The 19,336-nt window shown below is 44.1% G+C and overlaps 1 protein-coding gene across 1 annotated transcript in view; it reads right to left on the reverse strand.

The window, feature by feature from the left end:
• Abcc4 (ATP binding cassette subfamily C member 4) overlaps window positions 1–19,336 on the reverse strand; it is a 211,006-nt gene that overhangs the window by 2,877 nt on the left and 188,793 nt on the right. The window contains exons 27-30 of the mRNA XM_036198541.1: window positions 10,776–10,865; window positions 3,444–3,616; window positions 2,613–2,795; window positions 1,991–2,024 (exon numbers count right to left, since the gene is read on the reverse strand). Coding sequence (XP_036054434.1) covers window positions 1,991–2,024; window positions 2,613–2,795; window positions 3,444–3,616; window positions 10,776–10,865 — 480 coding nt within the window. The remainder of the gene's footprint in view (window positions 1–1,990; window positions 2,025–2,612; window positions 2,796–3,443; window positions 3,617–10,775; window positions 10,866–19,336) is intronic.

A 19,336-nucleotide genomic window follows, 5' to 3' on the forward strand; every position in this document is an offset into this window, starting at 1 on the left:
CCTACCCCTATCTGTTATTACATGTTACCCGCGGATCCTCTGTCCGCTACTACGCGAGCCTGTGCAGTATCAGCTTCCTAGCGGATTTCGGCTTCCGAGTGACTCATTGCGGCAGGATCGAGTAAGAATATCGGAATATTCATGGAGTCCAGCGGTTCACTACTGTCCAGATTACCTCTGTCAGCCCGTCTACCCGACAATGACTTTACAGCTTCCAAAGACGGCGATTCGCCGCTCCCTTGCGCCACCGATCATCCTACCATTACCCTCCCCGTTCGACTCGCCTCAGCTGGCTCGCTCAATGAGTTCCGGCCCGTCGTGCTGTTAATAGTTTTTTTTTTTAGGACATTGTGGGTATGTCCTTGAAGGGAACTGTGGGTTCTTGGCTCATCCCTTGCTCTCCTGCACCCTGGCCATGGGTAGAGAGCTGTTTTGCTACATGTTTCCCCTATGATGCACTACTTTGCCACAGAACCAGATAATCAGACCACAACTTCCAAGTCTGGAGCTGATTATCTTTAGGATTTTGTTACAGTAAGAGAAAACTGGCAGATCCATTGGTGTTCTACTGAACTGAAAATCTGGGCATGGTCAGAAGTTCTAGTACACAACAGAAGTTTCAACCTGGGTGAATACATCTAAATCCAAGACGCCATCTTTCAGAGTAGAGGCTGCATGTCTATTGGGTCCCCTGAGCTGGGATCCTGTGTCACTCTTACAACAGAAAGCTGCTCAACTAACCACACTTCTTCCCTCCTGGTGGATCTCCACTGGGGCTGCTTCTGAGCCCGCAGCCAGTGAACTCTACAATGAAGATTTCCCCACACTGGACTTTTGAGTAGGAAGGGCAGTGCCACAGGGAATGCAAGGTGACATGCTGAAAGAGAACCCTCTTCCAAGCCTACTTCTCCCGGGGTCTCATCCATGCACCTCAGTGCTTACCGTGAAAACCAACCCGGACTCCTCTCTCTTCTCAAGCCAATACTTCGTCTGTCATAGTCTAGTCACACTACTTGCAGTTTCTCCCAAACCCATCCCCTTCTCTCTCTCAGTCTAAGCTGCCAACATTCAGGAGGAAGAAACCACACAACTGTCAGAAGGACAGCAGACACACACTGAAGGACAAAGAGAACACCACTGCGGCTTCATCCACGGCAGAGAGAGGGACAGTGCAGCGGGGTGAGGTTAGGAAAGGAGAGGAGGGCCAAACTATAACCTGCTGCATTAAACCATGTTAAGGATTTAGACACAGATAGTGAGAGAAAAAACAGGCTCTGAAGGTTTACTAGGACACATGAGCAAGCAAAACACTGGACACTGTTGACAATGACAACAGAGGTGATTGGTGAAGGGCATACTCATGAACCTAGATGTTCACACCTGTGGGTCAAATCGTCATAGACAAGATTCAGAAGTGACCGGATGACATTCTGCTGGTGGGAGGCGCTACTGATCAAGCAGGTGGTCCTGGGTTGTGTAAGAAAGCAGGCTGAAGAAGCCAGGGAGTACAAGTCAGTAAGTACCATTCCTCCATGGCCTCTGCTTCAGTTTTTATTGGAATAAATTGCTGGTTGGTTACAGGTCACAGTCTGCCATAGGCTGGCAGCCTTCTCTATGCTTGGCAGTATGGAAATGCTCTCCCTCCCCTGCAAGGCTTCCTGCTCTCTACCTGCCCTTACCTGGAGAAAGTCCTTGGGCCTGGAGGACTGACTTATCTAAAAGCTGTCTCTAAACCAGATGCCTGATTCATCTTTAGCTCGACACTTGGCACAGATCCCTGTTAAGAAGATGTGTGTTAGGAGCTCTGCTATAGGACCCCACTGCCACATACTAAGCCTTATGATAGGAGGGTGCCACTTAATGTAAATTAGGGTTTGTCCCAAGGCTCCCCAATCCTATATATTCCTTATACTCTGGAATAAAGCTGAACTGATTCACTGAAGTCTGTCTCCCGGAGGCCTCCCTCTGTTCCTGCTCATGGCCCACATACAAAGCGTTCTGTTGCCACCTCTTGCCCTCTTGACCTGGTGGCCAATAGGCCAAGAGGGAAAGAGGATGTCCCTGCAAGTTTGTGCCTCAGGTTTCTGCCCTGGTTTCCCCTGATGGTGGACTGTAAAGTGTAAGATGAAACAAACCCTTTATTTCCACGTTGCTTTTGGTCATGGTGTTTATTAGAGCAACAGGAAGCTAACTAGCACGGGCCCCCAAATATCACACAGTGATGGTTTCACACCCTCAACCTTCCTACTTCTCCACACATAGGGGGCTGGGAACTGAGATTAGAGTGCTCTGCACAACAAAAACTAACCAGCACAGTGCTCAGAAGTACTGTGTTTGATCAAGGGAAGCCAAAACAAGGTGACATGCACAAAATGACCCTGTCCTACTACTATGGAGTAGGACACAATGTCAGAACTCATTGCAGAGGTTTGGGACATTTTCACTGGGGCATAATTCATCTTGAAATGGTCCTGCAAACACACCTCAGCAAAGAAGTATATAAAGGAGTCCACACTGGCAGACTGTCTAGTAACACTAAATGTAGACTTACATACTTGAGGTACTACTAGAAATTAGAGAAAAAATAACCAAGGATTAACTTATTGGGATACTCATCAGGATCTTCAAGGAAGGTCAAATGGACAGTCATAGCATCTATGGCTGCCACTTGGGGTCGGGGAGGACTCACCATTATCTTGTCGCTGTCGATGATGGTGTTCAGTCTGTGAGCAATGGTAAGCACCGTACACTGTGCAAACTTCTCCCGGATTTTCTGTTGTATTAACTCATCAGTTCTGGAACCACAGAGGTCACATTTAATTCAGCAAAGATGGGGAAAGACTTAGACGATGACATGGCCCTTAACAATGTTTTTAAAACTTTTATTATTATTATTATTATTATTATTATTATTATTATTACTACTATTATTGAACAGCTCAGGCTGGCTTTGAACTCACTATGTCATTCAGGTGACTTTGAAACCCAGAGCCTCCAAGAAGCTTCCACATGCTAGGATTACAGGCATGCACAGCCACACCTATAGACCATCCCCTCTTAAAATACTAAAATCTAAAGTCAACTTAGAAACAATGCAATTGATTTTCTCTCCAAATTGTTTGAAACAGAATGGGAATTCAGGCATCTAATTTCTTCAGAAGACCTAGACTACAAGCTGAGCATCCCTTTCTGAAATGCCTGGAATCAAAAGGGTTTTAGATTCTGTACTGTGGCATATTTGAGATATACACTTATGACATAATGAGATACGAACAGGCAGAAGATGGCTTTGTAAGTATGTAAGTAACTCTGTGCATGCAACCTCAGTGCATCACACATCTGAACGGCCGACACACCCAGAGACCTTCCCCAGTGTCATTGAATCCTTCCCTGGGGCCATCCTGAGAACTCAAGTGAGACACCACATCCCCTTCAGCCTGTACCTTGGGTCCACATTTGCTGTTGCTTCATCAATGATCAGTATCCTATTTTTCTTTAGAATTGCCCTTGCAAGGCACACCAACTGTCTCTGTCCAACACTAAAATTAGATCCAGATTCTGCTAATTCAGTATCCATTTTACCAGGGAGGTCTTCAATGGCCTCTTTAAGTTGCACCTACAGATGCAGACAGAAGAATGGTACTTTCATAAATAAACTGTTAAACACATTGCTTCAACTCCAGAACTTTGAAGTACTTCTTCCCAGGAGCCTCATGATGACGATGGTCACCACTGATGAGCACTGTTGGTTCTGGGTCATGAGTTAGCACTGGTTGTGCATATAAAATTACTCCCTAGGTTGTGTGTGAGTGTGTGTGCATGTGTGCAAGTGTGTGTATATGTGTGTGTGTGTGTGTGTGTGTGTGTGTGTGTGTGTCTGTGTGTAACTGTGTGTATGTCTAGGTGTCTGTGTGTTTATGTGCCTGTGTATAGTTGTGTGCATGTGAATGCAGGTCCCTCTAGAGGCCTAAAGAGGGCCTCAGATCCCTGGAGCTATAGTTACACGTGATTTTGAGCCTGCTGTTGTGGAAAAGAAAGTGGGTTCTCTGCAACAGCAACACGTGCTCTTAACTGATGAGCCATCTCTACAAGCCTGAGAATGTCCCTTCTGGTTAGTTAAGAGAAAGCTGCAGGAGTTTACAGAGACAAAACTCAGGTCAGAGAAGTGACCGCACAGCTGTGGAGGGTTAACTATAATGGGTCAACAGAACATTCCAACACCCTGATCACTGTGAGACCCATAACTCCACAGATTATCAAAATCACTGAACCACACTTCTACAGGGACTACTTCCTGTTCTATAAACCACACCTCAATGAAACTGGTGTATTTCAGAGCCACCTGCTCTATCACCCTAACTTCTTCCTGGAACATGACATCTACCAAGAACCTTTCTCCAGAAATCACAGAAGTCTCTCAGAAATGAAGCTCCTTCCACATATAAGGTATACTTTAGAAAATGCAAAATGGGATCACTATGGTCAAGTTCCTTAAGAAACATTCTGCATAGGAGTAAACTGTAAGGAGCACAGCCCTCTGAAGAAATAATACTGTAGGTACCCTACCCTTTTGGAAGATTTTAATTAACCAGGAAGGTTTCAAGAAGCTCAAACAACTGGGAACTACATCTTCAATGTCAGAAACCCTTGAGCATTGTTCAGGATCTGAACTCAGAATCTCAGTTCAGCCTCAGATCACTAACGCTATCAAGTGCATTTACTTCTACCACATCGATATTCTACAGTGAAGGACAAACCATGGAAAGAAGAACACAACATAACATCTTATTGCCCCATCTGTGACACAGACTTCTAGTAATCTAGCTTCGAAAAAACTTGAATAATAAGATGTCAGAGACAACATCCCTGGGTTGTGGTTCAGTCCTATGAATATTTGTTCTGGAGAAAATTTACAGAACAAAGACCAAACTTGGTCTATACTGAGATTCAGAACAAAGGGTCAGTATACTTCATTAAGAGAGCAACAGATGGATGAGTGGGCTCTGGGGCTCTAACTCAGGACCTCATGCTTGTAAGGCAAGCCCTTTGTCAATCAGCTGAGCTATCTTCCTAGCCCAGATTTTAAATTTGTAAATGAAAAATGTAAACCTTTGAAACCTGGCACTTAAGTGCCAGGTTTCTGCCAATGACAATATCCCGACTTTCCCGTCTTGGCTTTCCTGCCTGCAAATGAAACACAGTGTTATCATAATCAAGATGTCTATCTCCAAACACCGTTTGCAGGGATATAAAATGAGTCAGTACATGTAGGCATTTAGAGCACTGTTTGCTACAAAGAGATCAATCGACATTACCTATTATTAATCATGCCGTCATCCAGCTCTCTTCGTGTCCTGCTTTTTTATTGTATTTATTAGTCTTAATTTTGTATGTATAATCATTTGCTGATGTCCCAACTTCTCTACAAGAATTTCAGCTTCAAGTGGGAGTGTTTGTCTACTCTGAGGATTACTGTAATAGCTTAAGAATCTACTCTGCCTACATAATGAGCTCTCAATAAATAACCGTTCGGACACATGACGAAAGCCACAAGAATGTCTCATCCATATCTGTTTCTACAAGTTAGAAAATAAATTCATATGAATATGTACTTTATATTGAATACAGTCATATTAAATGGCACTGTAAAAGAAACATATAGCTTACAAAAAGTAATTGGCACAGGATATCATAATAGTCATACTTAAAATACAAAAAGCATTTGCAAATTATAATTTCAGGAAAAATTGATCCAATTACAGTATTCTAAACCGTTTATTTCAGTATGGTACAGAATAGTTCAGATTACATTTTAAGTATGGAAAAATAGTAAAATACAACAAAATTGATAATGCTTGTAAATTCCCTGATGTTATCATCACAAATATTTCCGTACTATGCACACTGCATGGAAGACATGCCAGGGTCCTTTGCAGATGGACAGGAGTGTTAGACTCTGTTTCCACTTTCTTGAAACTTACTATGGTAATTTGAATGGGAAATGTCCCTCATAGGCTCCTGTATCTGAACAATTGTTCCCCAGTCAGTGATGCTGTTTAGGGAGGTTATGGAACCTTTAGGAGGTGCTGTCTTGGTGGAGGAAGTCACCAAGGGTGGGCTTTGAGGACTTCTAGCCTCATCCCACTCGCTGTTACCTCTCTCTCTGCTGCCTTCCTGTGTATGGATGAAAATGTGATTGGCTAACTTCCTACTCTGCCTACTCTCTGTCCATCCTCCCCTGCTGATAGATTCTATCCCTCTGGGACCATAAACAAAAGGAGCCCTCTCCTCCCCAAGATGCTTCTCAACAGGGTATTATAATCACAGCCACAGAAAAGTAATGGACAGACCCACTGACTTTACATCAAAAAGGAAAGTCAGAAATGCCATCATCGAATGGAGCCACAAGTAAATGGCGCCCATTCTAGGAAATCCATGGACAAGGGGAGATGGGCCCTGTGTGGCCAAAGTGCTGAGTTATGACGCACTTCCGGATGGGTGCTCACTGGTGCTCAGATGCCTTTGGTCTTCTGTGAAAGGAGATGCACCCCACATCCTATCACATACCATCCATGAGAAACCTAAAGTCTCCTACTGCAGACACACCCTATTCTCCACAGTTTGCTCCAGGTGTCCATGTTGACTTACAACAGAAGTAACACATGGCTGATTCATTGTCTGTTTTAACTGCTGTGATCAATTGACAGGTTCCACCTTTAGTTACCACTTCTCTCTTTTTATAAGGCTGCCACTGCTTCCTGGATGCTCCAGCAGTTACTAATAGTAGCAGTATTTTTTCTGTTATTAGCTCACTATTCAGAGGCAACTTTCAGTATATCCAGAAAGTTACAAAAACAAAACGAACAATATTCACAGCACAGTGTCTTGTCTGAAAGCCAAGCCTATTTTTTTTTTTTACTCTGGTATTAGTAAGAAATAGGAGGATGTAAAAACACACACCACCTTTTCTTTCTACTTGAGGTTGTTGAAAAGACAGAAATGGCAGTGCTCTCTAAAGGACCCTCAAGTGAACCCCACTGGCTTAGGTTCCCATCTGTATTAACATCATTTATAAAAGGATCAGGAGTTTGGGTTGGCCCTCCTTCCCTCTCTCTCTTTTCGTACACAGGGGTTATCATTAAGTCCATAGCCTCTCAGTCAAGCTTCAGTTTACTCTAAAAAGAACAGCCACGGCCATTAGGCTTCCCACCTTCATGGAGGCAGAATCTGCTCTGGTTTAGATGCCATAATGTAAAGAAAAAGCCACGGAGACAACAGAGAGAATGCAATACAGAGATTCAGGGAACCTGCATGGCATTGGAGCATGGCCAAATCACTTCCAACGCACCTCCCCAGATAAACACACAACATCCGGCTTCTGATTCCGAGTGGGGAGAGGTGTCCACCGTCAGAAAGGCCCAAGAGTCCAAGGATCCCAGACCAGGATTTCCTGACCCATCAGAAGGACCTTACTTCACACCACTCTAATTACTGCCAGAAAAACCTCACAGCACTTCATCTTCTAGGAATTCTTGGCCTTCTCACCATCCAGAAGACAAAAATCTGAACATGTTAGAAGAAGTTGAAATTTTCAGAAAAGAAAAGAAGTAACTAAAAAGGGGGGGGGGATCAAAAAACAGAACAGAACAGAAGCCCCCAAAGACTCACTTGCTGTTTGATGACTCGACACAAGCAATGAGAATAGGTTGGTGACAAGATTTCTTAGGTCACATGATTCAGAACACATGTATAACTAGGGAGATGGCTTAGTCAGTTAAGGGCCTGCTACAAGCATGAGGACCTGTCATGAGTCCCCAACCCCACATACAAAAGGGAGGGACATGCTGGTGTTGGCCTGCAATCATAGCTCTGGGAAAGGAGATAGGAGGATCCCTGGGCCCTGCTGGTCAGTGAGTCAGCCTAATTGGTAAGCCCCAGATTCAGTGAGAGGCCATCTCAAAAAATAGGGCCATTAGTGACTGAGGAAGTCATCCTTATGCCAACCTCTGGCCTCCACAACAATGTACACACAAGTGCATTGGCATTCTCCAATAACCATGACCACAGAGGAAACACACACACACACACACACACACACACACACACACACACACACACACACACACACACAGATGAGGAGGCAGTTGGAATTACATTATAAATACAATATTGATTCTAATTTTTAGAAAATAGCTGTCTTTAAAAATCTCGCCAAGGCAAAGCATTGCAAGAGAAAAACCATGATAGGGTGATGCCATACTTCTATAAAGCACAAGGTCAACCCAGAAGCGGTGTGCAGACACCCCATGATGCCTGAACACAGGTCTGTCTTCTCTCATATCCATTTACTTCGGGTTGAGTGTGAGCAAGGTAACCCTCAGGACTGCCCAACACTCTGCCACCTCAGTTTTCAACTGTGAGAACCTACTAAAATTTCATTTTGTCTATAAAAGATGAAAATAACTACAAGGCAGCTGATTGGTTCCCACTTAACGTTTCTTCACTGTTCACAGAACAATGTATTTCTGAAGTGATTTTACTATCTGAGATCTCCGAAGCGAAGAGAAAAATGATTTACTAGTAATTCTGGTTTTCTCAGGGTGTGTCACAGTCTTGCTGCTGCTGGGTCCTGTCTTCCCATCCTCTGAGAGCTTTGATGTAACTGCCCACTCCCTATATCTTCTCTCTTAGAACGTTCCTATAGAAAAACCTGTAATGAAACCAGAGGCCAGCCACCATCCAAGTCGGAGTTGGTGAAGTAGCCAGCCCAAGTTAGGAAAACAAAATCCCTGAAGCTGCTGGAAAGGAGGGTGGGTGTGTAATGACTCGGCACCGACATGCCTTCAGAAGCGAGAATTACTGGCAGGAAGCTGTCAGGCCTCCAAACTGGTGTGCTCACAGTCAGAACCCATCTTTAAGATTCCAGAGCTTCTGGGCAACAGGGACGAATGTGCTACCTCAAAACAGCAACAGTGATAACGACAGTGGGGAACTGATCCCTGAGGCTTTGTGTTTTTTAGTTTTTGTTTTTAAGAAATAAACCATGCCTCTCCCAAACAAAGAGATCAGCCAGTCACTCCATATTTATTAAATGCTTACTTTTTAAAAGGAAAAGACTAAACTAGGTCCTAGGAGGGATTATGGTCTAAGATATGATTTCTATTATTAAGCAGCTTACAATTAATTTGCAGAACTAGAGTGAACTTGCAAAATAATTATCTCTAAACATATAAACCAGAAGCACCTTAATGGTCAAAATCCTTGCCTGTGTGGGGAAAGGAGTCCTCACGATGCGGTCTGCAGGGACGCACTACACAAATAATAAGAACATCCTCCAAGATTAAAGGTATCAATATAGAAACTTAGCCAAGGCTCCAGGAGTCTGTCAGCTGAGCTCACTCTGTGGTGTCACAATGACAGGTTTGTGAATGAGCATCACTCTTATAGTCCGTGCCATCTGTCCTTAGACACACTTCCTTAGGAGACTCCAAAGCACGGTGTAAGTATGATCTCATTCTTCCAGCTAATAATGAAAACAAATGCCTCATTTTCCTAGATGCTTCCTAAAACAGAGCAGGAACATAAATGGCTGTTGCAGATTGTTCCTTCTGAGCTGAACAGCCTGTCTTCATCACCTCAGCATGACCGCCTGTGGGTTGTTGACATTCCCCCATAGAAGGAGGGGATAGGAAGGGCCATGGGACCATGGTACATAAATGTCCAGTCACTCCTTCTGCTCACCTGTATGCAATCCTGCCCTGACTACACATGGCCTTGGGGGTCTCGGGGAGGAGCTAGAGTATACAGGCTGGAGGTTAATGGAAGGTTGGGGGGCGGTGGCACTCACTCTGGAAAGTCAGAGGGAATCATTCATCTACATTAGAGGCAGATGTTCCAGAGTAGCTGCTTCAGGTGCTGTGGGATGTTCTGTATGTCAAATGTGTTGCTCTGATTGGGTAAAATAAGTAAAGTGCTGATTGGCCAGTAGCCAGACAGAAAGGCTAGGGTAGGCGGGACAAGGAGGAGGAGAATTCTGGGAAGTAAAGGCTGGGGGAGAGATACTGCCAGCCACGGCCATGACAAGGAAGATGTAAGGTACTGGTAAGCCATGAGCCACGTGGCAAAGTATAGATTAATAGAAATGGGCTAAATATAAGAGTAAGAGCTAGACAATGGTAGGCCTGAGCTAATGGCCAAGCAGTTTAAATAATATAAATATCTGTGTGTTTATTTTATAAGTGGGCTACCGGACTGCTGGGGCTTAGTGGAACCTGGAGAAAAGCTCTCCAACTACATTCAGGGTCACCCATACTTCTGCCTATAATACCCTCACCCATGCGCAGTAAGTAAACCTAATAAACCCATTGGTTCCCCAGGGGTATCTTTGGTGGAATTGAACTTTGTTTTGGTCTTAGGACCTTCTGAGGTGGTGAGTGGGTAGGCACTGTTTATGTGTCTGCCCCTAGGGAGAATTCTCACAACAGTGGCTCAGGACATTTAGTCACTAGGAGAATTTGAGCTTTGCAAAGGACAAGTGAGATAATGTATTGGCTGAGGCAGGTTTTGGAAAATTAAAAAGCAACATGAGGTATATTATGCTGGATCACCATCATCATCACATACATTTTACACCCATCCATATCATCAATGCTCCCCAAGGTGTCAAATAATGGTAGTTCAAGCAATACGCCCCTCCCCCAGACCCCTGAAATGCTCTGAACATATGCACAGGCACAGACGCTATTGCTGAAAGAAAGTTGCATCACAGAAGTTACCTCTTCTAAGGCGTTCCACAGCTCCTCATCAGTGTGCTCATTAAAGGGGTCCAGGTTTTTCCTCATAGTTCCAGTGAACAGAACAGGTTCCTACGAGGAGTGCAAAAGAGTGAATGGCATCACTATCTCTGACTTTCAGAACAGACTAGAAAGGCAAACAAATTCACTGCAATCATTAACTCTAAGGCTTCACAAACTTGTTTACATGATGTCACATCTATTATAATCTCTCATTATACAAAATGTGATTGATCAAAAATATCTTCCCAGAGCACTGAACACCAGCAAAAGAAACAATGGCAGTGTTTCATCTTAACAAAGAGATGAGGGAAAGGGGAGTTCTTGTTAAAAACACTTCCCTAGTGATAAACACAGATATTTCTATTTGAGTAACATGACATCAACCGAACTATACAAGTTACTTGCCAATCCTGAAAGGATTCTGGAAAACAAGAAATAGCATGATTAGGCAAAGTTGGTGCTTGAGGTGAAAATTGTTCAGTATTTTCTCCTCTGATAAAGAGTCTTCTGGGATTGGAATCTCCCTGACTACCCGGCTAGGACGCGTTCTATTCTTTGTTCAAAGAGGATATTTACTAATGGGGCCAGTGGCACCTCTATTCATGGAAATGGCCTTGGATGTTGCATCAGGGATGCCTGTCTCATGGAATCATTATTAACTACAAGGGCAAAGTCACCTGAAACCCACTGTGAAGCAAGTATGGTAACATCTTCCACTCTTGTGTTTCAGGAGGAGCTCACAAGGAAGCTGCTTTTGAATCACATTCGCCTTCTAGATTTTTAAGGGAGCATCTTAGATGTGGGCTTTGGAAGGCTGTGCAGATTTTCTTCTAGAAGGTTCTAACAACCTAGACATGAGCAGCAGAGAAGAGCCCAACTGGCTGTTTTCAGTGAAAGGGAAGAATCATGAGGGGGGCACAGATACGAACTTGAGAAGCCATGGCTCTTCCATGGTCCTGGAAAACTGCTCCTGGGCTACATATGTGGGAAGTCACTTAGCCCTGAGGCAGGGGCTTTAACACTTAAGACTGAGGAGGAGGACTTTTCTCCGAAGACTGATACTGTCATGTGTCTCTTAATTTTATACATGTGACAGAAAAATATGGATGTAGAAGTGTAGAACAGTGGAGTATCACTCCCAAATATATCATTATATTTGGGGAATACATATATTTGGGGACTTCAGATTTAAAGCACACACAGAGAGACAGACACACACACACACAGACACAGACTCTCTCACCCCCACCCCACACACAGGCGCAAGCGCACACACAAACCCAATCGCACGCACAGACCCAGAACCTCCCACCCCATCCCCACATGAGTCATGATCAACTCAGAGATTCCAGGAGAACAGGAGACTTTCTTTCTTCCCCTGCTTACATGAGAAGGCATGCTGTTGTCTACCATCCTTCCTAATTACCCACACCAGCTCTCTTTCCTCTCTTGGATGCTCTTCTGACCTCCCCACAAAGGCTCAACTGCAGGGCTGACTCAGGGACCCCAACTGAGTGGCTCTAAGAATGAGTTGCCACAGGGGTCTGAGGTAAACATGGTCAGGAATCAGCTTTGAGCCCATGAGAGAATGAGAGAGAGCCTCTGTCTATACTAAAGACAGGGCATTGTCCTTGTCCTAGATAGCAGATATTACCTCAACCTGTTCCCCCTTCAGGTTCCTCTCAGACAGCAAAATCCCATCCAATATGCTAGGTCTAGATCTGGGGCAGATCTCCTAGACTCACTCATGACGCCCCATCCTGAGGACTCCAGCATGGCACTGACAACCTTGTTCACGATGGAACGGTGGTCATAATGAGCACATAATGAGCAGAGGGTGGTCTGCTAGAGAACAGCCATGGTAACGCACAGTTCTGGCCCAGCGCACATCTCATGATCAGACTCTCCCACCTGCCTCTCCATGCCTTCTCCTGAGGAAACTCCTTCCTATGGATATCTCTGAGGAGGATGTGAGACCCCCCCCACTTCCCCCCCCACCCCCCCCACCCCGCTTACAGGACAGTGAGTCATCAAGCTGCAGAACATAAACATCTGCTTTATCTTGTGTTCTAAAGGCCAGCCTCAGCAGGAGGTCACTGCGAGGCCTGACCAACTATCCCTAGACCACTGTTCACTAAAATAAGGGTCTCTATGAAATCTATACTGTCAATTTAAAGGGAATATTGGGCAATCACTCATGTTTATTCAGCAATATTAGAAGAAAATAATTAAGTAAATAAGAGCAATTTGCTTTGTTACAACATGCTGGACATGTATTTCATAAGTAAAATTTCATCAAGACTTGTTGAACAAGGAGAATGATTTAATAAAACATTAACTGGTGGAAGCTATATTTTCCTTAAAACTAGCAGGCAATTTGTTCACAATGATTGTTTTACTGGGCCAGTGTGTATCATGCTTGGTGTTCACTTCCTTTATCCACTTTCCAAATAAAAAGCCCTAATGTTATCTTCAAAAGGCAATAAAAGTGCCAACAGCAGACACATACTGAGGGAGGAGATAAGGGTCAAGTTAATTATCATTTCTGATAGATGTTATTATTTAAAGTACCCACCTCAATGCAATGAAGTTCCAAACGAGGAGTGCTGTAAAAACGTTTGCAGGCAGAAGGTTTCATGTGGGGATCATGGGAGGAAAGGACGGCCTAACTTATTAGCCCCAGTGTATTTTCTCTGATGGTACAGGTTTTAACACGAGTTTTATTTTGACCTTTACAGTTGACTAGCGTGGGAAAATCAGGGAAAGAAATGCACGTGTTCAGTACAGCAATAGAACCAGAAGATGAGGATCAAATTCGCTTCTCATCCTCGTTAGAAGTTTGAATCCTCTGCACCATATTCAGCAGTGAACGCTTGGCTGTGACTAGCATAGCGCACATTCTTAGGTCACCCGGAGTGGCCAGTCTAAATGAAAGCATCTGGGGGAGTAAGCTGATAGTCTTCAGTCCTGAAAACCAGAGACTTAGAGGCCTTTTGAATGGACTGACTGCCAGCCAGGCCTCCATTATGTGAAGGAGAAATTCAACCCTTTAAAGTTCAGACACCTAAGCTAGCCAGGGACCAGGCCAAAAACTTAAAAATGAACACCATGAAGTGCAACACTCACCCTAATCTTTTTGGGGCACAAACTAGGAAATATCCCTCTCTTAAACTATGTACCCAGCAGGAGCTGAACTGCTGTTTTGCTGTGTCTTCCAAGCTCCCTTCTTATGCAGGAAGCATCTATCCCAGTCTCAAGGAGGAGTCACCTGAAGTCACTCAATCTCCGGTTCTCTTTTCTTCTTCTTTTAATCCTGTAGCCTCTGAATGAACCGATCATCATGCATTTTCAGAAGAAAAGAACATTGTTCGCCCACAAAGGAAGAAGAATTTAAGTCCTGTAAAGTCATCTTTAAATACAAAAGGTCACCAGCTCCAGGGAACAGTGCCATGGGTTTTAATGAAGACTTCAGTGTGGGGGAACAAAGGCGAACTGCATAGGCTAGGATCCAATTGTATTTATTTACTAGTAACAGCATACCTTCCCTCTATTCTCTCTCTACACACACACACATACACACACACACACAAAAAAAAAAAAAAAAAAATCAGAAAGGGGCCTTAAAGAGACACACAACAGCTCTGGTTAACCTTTTAAACTCATTAAAACTCAGAGGAATGAAAAAAAAATAGAGTGGGCTGTTTAAAAAGCACCTGGCTTTTTGTTTTGGTACAAACAAAAAGGATCTATTAAACATACAAAAAGAACCTGTTTGATCATGGTAAAGATTAGAGCAGTTAGTGCATATCAACCCTTAGGTGCTGTTGTAGATGGAAAATTTGCTGTGAATTGCTCTCTGGTTGAAAACATTTCCTCAGTGCCAAAAAAATAGAACTCGGTGTAAAGAAATTCTATCAAGAAAAAAATTGAAATTCACATTTGTAGATGCTTTCTGATACGCTATTTCTGGAAGCCTGGCTCATCTCTGGGCTCTGGCTCTCTTCTGCAAAGTGGTCGGGGAGTGGGGTGGTAACATGGGAAGTACAGGTGTCAGCCATTTGTTCTGCTCAAGGAAGTTACACAGGTAGCTTCTCAGGCTACCTTCTTGGCTCAGTCTTGGTTCACTGATTCCTCAAAGGCCAGGTGTTTGTTCCTTAAAGTGGCTGCAGGGGTCCCGCCCAGACCTGTCACTGCCCTTGGGAACCTACTTGGTCCTCAGCCCCTCCCTGTTTCTGAAATGCCCCTGGGAAGTTCAAGAAAGATGTACCCATGAACCAAGGGAGGAGCTTAGGGGAGAGCAGGAAGCTGCTGCTCCCCAGAAGATGCTGGCCTGGCTCATCTGAACCCACAACTCAGTTTCTCTTTTGCTTCATCTGAAACACAATCAACTGTGGTTCCCACTCATGGAGGAAGTGGGACGGTTGTCACAAGTCACTCTGAGGACTGGCTTTCTACATCTCCACGGAGGCCCTGTACTGCAAGGACTGGTTGAGTACCTTGGCACGCCATTAGCACACAACACCCGGTGAATCCTGGGTTCTACGATGATTTTCTTTTCGAGCTGAATGTCACTTGAGTGTTTCTGGCAAAACAACCTTCTCAAACCAGTCTTTTATGTTGCCTGCCTGTGCCAAGATCCTTGGGAGAAGATGCCTGCTGGCTTGAGTTTGCTTCTGGCTTCATGACTTTTCTTTGGCTATAGTTTTGGAAGCCCTTTTTAGGTAGGGTGGATAGAAAGACAATGACTAAAATATCTGAGAAGACATCATTTGGTCATAAACACTCATCGAGAGAAAGACTGTAGAGCCACCTGCCAGTGCAAAATTCTGATGCTTCTACCATGAAAGACAATGATGGAATATAACATTCCTCTAGCCTCAGTTTCCTTCCTTGTCCTTCCTGCCTTTTAAGTCTGCTGTGACAAAAGTCCCCCTTTCCCAGAGTGTTACTAGGCAGCAGGCACAGCATTTTCAAAGGGCAGACGTGACCAGTGGCTCATGAAATCAATTTTGTGGATAGTGATCATCATTTTGTCTTTTATATGAACCAGACTAGAATAAATAGAATAGAAAATATCACAGCACAGAGTGGAGTAACAATGCATTATGAGATGTCTGTTTCTGAGCATGTGACCCACAAGGACATACATAGTATGGAGATCAGCCTGCTGGCCACAGAACACAGTTTAAACCAGTGAGATCCAGAGCATAGGGAGATAGAGAACATCCCCAAACTCCTTTTGAATCCTGGCTCCACAGCTTCTGTGCCTTAACTTCTAGCTCTGACAAATGAGGGTGACAACAGAATTTTTGGGAGGGTTGAGAGGTTACGAAGATAGTAAACATGAAGGACCCCATAGATGTGATGAATGACGTCCTGTCCTGGCTGTAGTCGACATTTAGAGCAGAGTCCTGAGGGCTAGAGAAATGTAAGGAATGTGGGCTGGGCAGAGGACCAGTACTGAGGGGCTTCCCCTTGGCTGTCTGTCCAGTAGTAATGGAGACAGACCAGTCATTGGGAAAAGCTTTGTTCTTGTGAGAAAAACACTAGATTCGTCAGGTTTAACCATAAACTCACCCGCCTTGTGTGCATGCAGGTGCATGCATTTTTCTACATCTCTGAGTATATCTGTGAGGTTTGGGAGTTTGATGATTTTTTTCCCCTGTCCAACTAATTTAATTTACATAAATAATTTGCTTTAAAGAAAATCACCAGGAATTACAATAGCATAAATTGAAATTAATGAGCCAAGTCTTTCTAGAATGTGTTACATACCTAAAAGCCAATATTATAATCCGTAATTAATAGTTACTATTTATTGGGCATTCTTAAGAACCACTCATCAGTCCACCTCCAGTGTCTTGTGCAGGCCATCTTCAGGAGCAATCTGTGAGGTGACAACTACCAGACTTGGCTTAAGACAGGAGCTAAGTCACCTTACCTCAGAAGCTAGGTAAGGTGACTTCATCTAGGCCACTCACTCCAGGCAGTTGGAGAAGGATGAAAATATGGGATGTGTTGACATTGAGCACACGCCCTGAAACAGCCTATTTATATACAGCACTGTTTCTCTAAGTTGTTCTTTATATCAACCAACTTGCATCTGGGAGACAGGCAGAGGGAGGCTCTGTGCCTACCATGCTTGGTGATCATGGTCTACAAGGATACAAAGTCTGGTTAGTACTGTTTTACGAATGCATTCTCGGGAGCAGATCCACAGAGCACTTGCATAAAGGGAGGGTGGGAACTCATGGAACAGAACCAAAGCCTGGTGATGTCAAGGTGTATTCAGTCTTTGCTCAGATGTGTTTCCAAACATTCCTGGCAGAGACAAGAATCATCTAAAGTGCTTCTTTATTTAGAATTCTTTTATGTACACAAGCACATCACCATTTCTTATTAAGAAGCATTAAAAGTGGCATGGGGCACGTTTCTAGATCCTTTCATCCCAGGATATGAGGGCACTTTACAGGCACGCCTGTGATCGGGTAAATAAATCTCCACAGACAGCACTTGGGATTTGAACGCTCGGTTCTGCTGTAACCACGCTTCTAGAGCTCAGAGAGCCTTATGGGGTGGGAGATTTCATCTTTTAAAGGAACCTGTCAGAATATACTCACAACATGAAATCTGTCCCTTAATCATTTAGTTATTATTATTATTATTATCATCATCATCATCATCATTACATTTACTTAGATGAGGGTGCACATGTGCCAGGGTGTATTTGTGGAGGTGAGAAAACAATTTTTTGGGAGTCAGTGTTCTCCTTCCACCATGTAGGTAAAATGAGAATTGAATTCAGGCCATGAGGCTTAGCAGCCAGTGTCTTTACTCACGGAGCTGTCTTGCTGACCCCTCCCCTCTTGTTTCAAAGCTCAATTTTTTATGTTCTTTTATAGTGGTCATCACCAATCACAGACCTTTAATTTTTCTTAAAAGCTTAATCCCCATATCCATTAAACAAAACCACTTCCCATCCCAGCCTTCTCCAGTGCCTGATGGACACCACCTGCTCTGTGTCTCCATGAATTTAAGCACTCCTCATATGAGCAGAACCCTTCACTATCTGTTCTTCTGTGACTGCTGGTTTGGAACACCATCATGCTTTTAGAGTTTACCCATGTTGTAGCATGCATCTGAATTTCATCCCTTCTTAATGCTGAGTAGCTTCCCACTGTTTGTATAAACCGTTTTGTCTTTAGCTATTCATCTGTTGATGGACACTTGGATGGCTTCCACCCCCTGGCTACTGTGAATACCACTGCTATGAACACAAATGAATGAATGTCTCTGCCATACCCTGCTTTTGATCCATATGTGTGCATGATTCATGCATGCAAACACACACGCGCGCGTGCACACGTGCACACACACACACACACACACACACACACAATTGCTGGATAATGAGGTAGTCCTATCATCAGTCTTGTGAGGAGTCTCCATATTGTGTTCTACAGTGACTGTATCATTTTACATTCCCACCAGCAAAAACACAGAGTTCTAATTTCTCCACAACCTCTTCACAGTGGGGTGGCAGTTCTATTATTTTACAGGTCAGGGTAGGAAGTGAGAGCTGACGGAGGCCACAGGCTCAGAGCCCACATTGTCCTTCTTACAGAGTGTTAGGTTCTCTGTACTTTATAATAAACACTTAAAGGCCCAGGATTGGCACACGCTCAGAATGCATGGCTGCTTGCCCTTTCTCTGCTGTCTCTTCTCTGTATCTCTCCTGTCAGGAATGAGTGTGCATGTGTGGGGGGTTCCTCAGCTCCCCTCAATGGCCAGAGTGTGAGAACATGCCACAATAGAAACCCCAAACAGCAAGCCTGAGCTGAATCCACACAAACGTCAAAGCTGAGTGCAGGATGAAGCCACCAGGCTCCACAGCTGCAGGCCTGTGGGGTCAGGCCCTGCGCTGCCTGTGGCTGTCTACCTACAAGACAGTAATTACTCAATAAAGACTTTCTGAATTAAGATGGGTGGAACTAAAGGCAACTCAACAAGAAACTAAACTAACTACAAGCTTCTAGTGTGTACGTAATCCAGTCTCTAGACACTGCCCAAAAGCCCTCTGCTGTGAAATAGCCCAAAAGAACAAACACATGGTCAGCCTGGGAGGAAACAGCAACTCAAACCCCCACCACCGTGGCGGCCAGGTATTGGGCCTGTGCGAGGCACTCGGCTGCACTGAGGAATTTAGCCTTCAGCATAGTTTTCAGGGGTGAAAACACAGCCCTGGGTAGTCTGTAGAGATGCAAACCTTTCCTAGTCACCCCCAGGACTGCTCCCTCCCTGGTTAAAGTCACTTCCCAAACATCCAGAGTCTGCATGTCTACCCAGCTTTTATAATATGTCCCAAGACTCTCACAGCCTGTCTCTGCCCCACACAAGACCTTCCACAGAGACTCACTGACTATAGCAAAAGTCCCTTGTTACACTTACAATCTCTTGACCACTAAATATTATGTAATTATCAATGAATAAAATTGTAACACCTGGGTAAGCTGAATCCAGAATGAATCTAGGTAAATAGC

This window comes from Onychomys torridus, chromosome 9 (assembly GCF_903995425.1).
Source record: "Onychomys torridus chromosome 9, mOncTor1.1, whole genome shotgun sequence".
In the NCBI taxonomy this organism is placed as follows: Eukaryota; Metazoa; Chordata; class Mammalia; order Rodentia; family Cricetidae; genus Onychomys; species Onychomys torridus.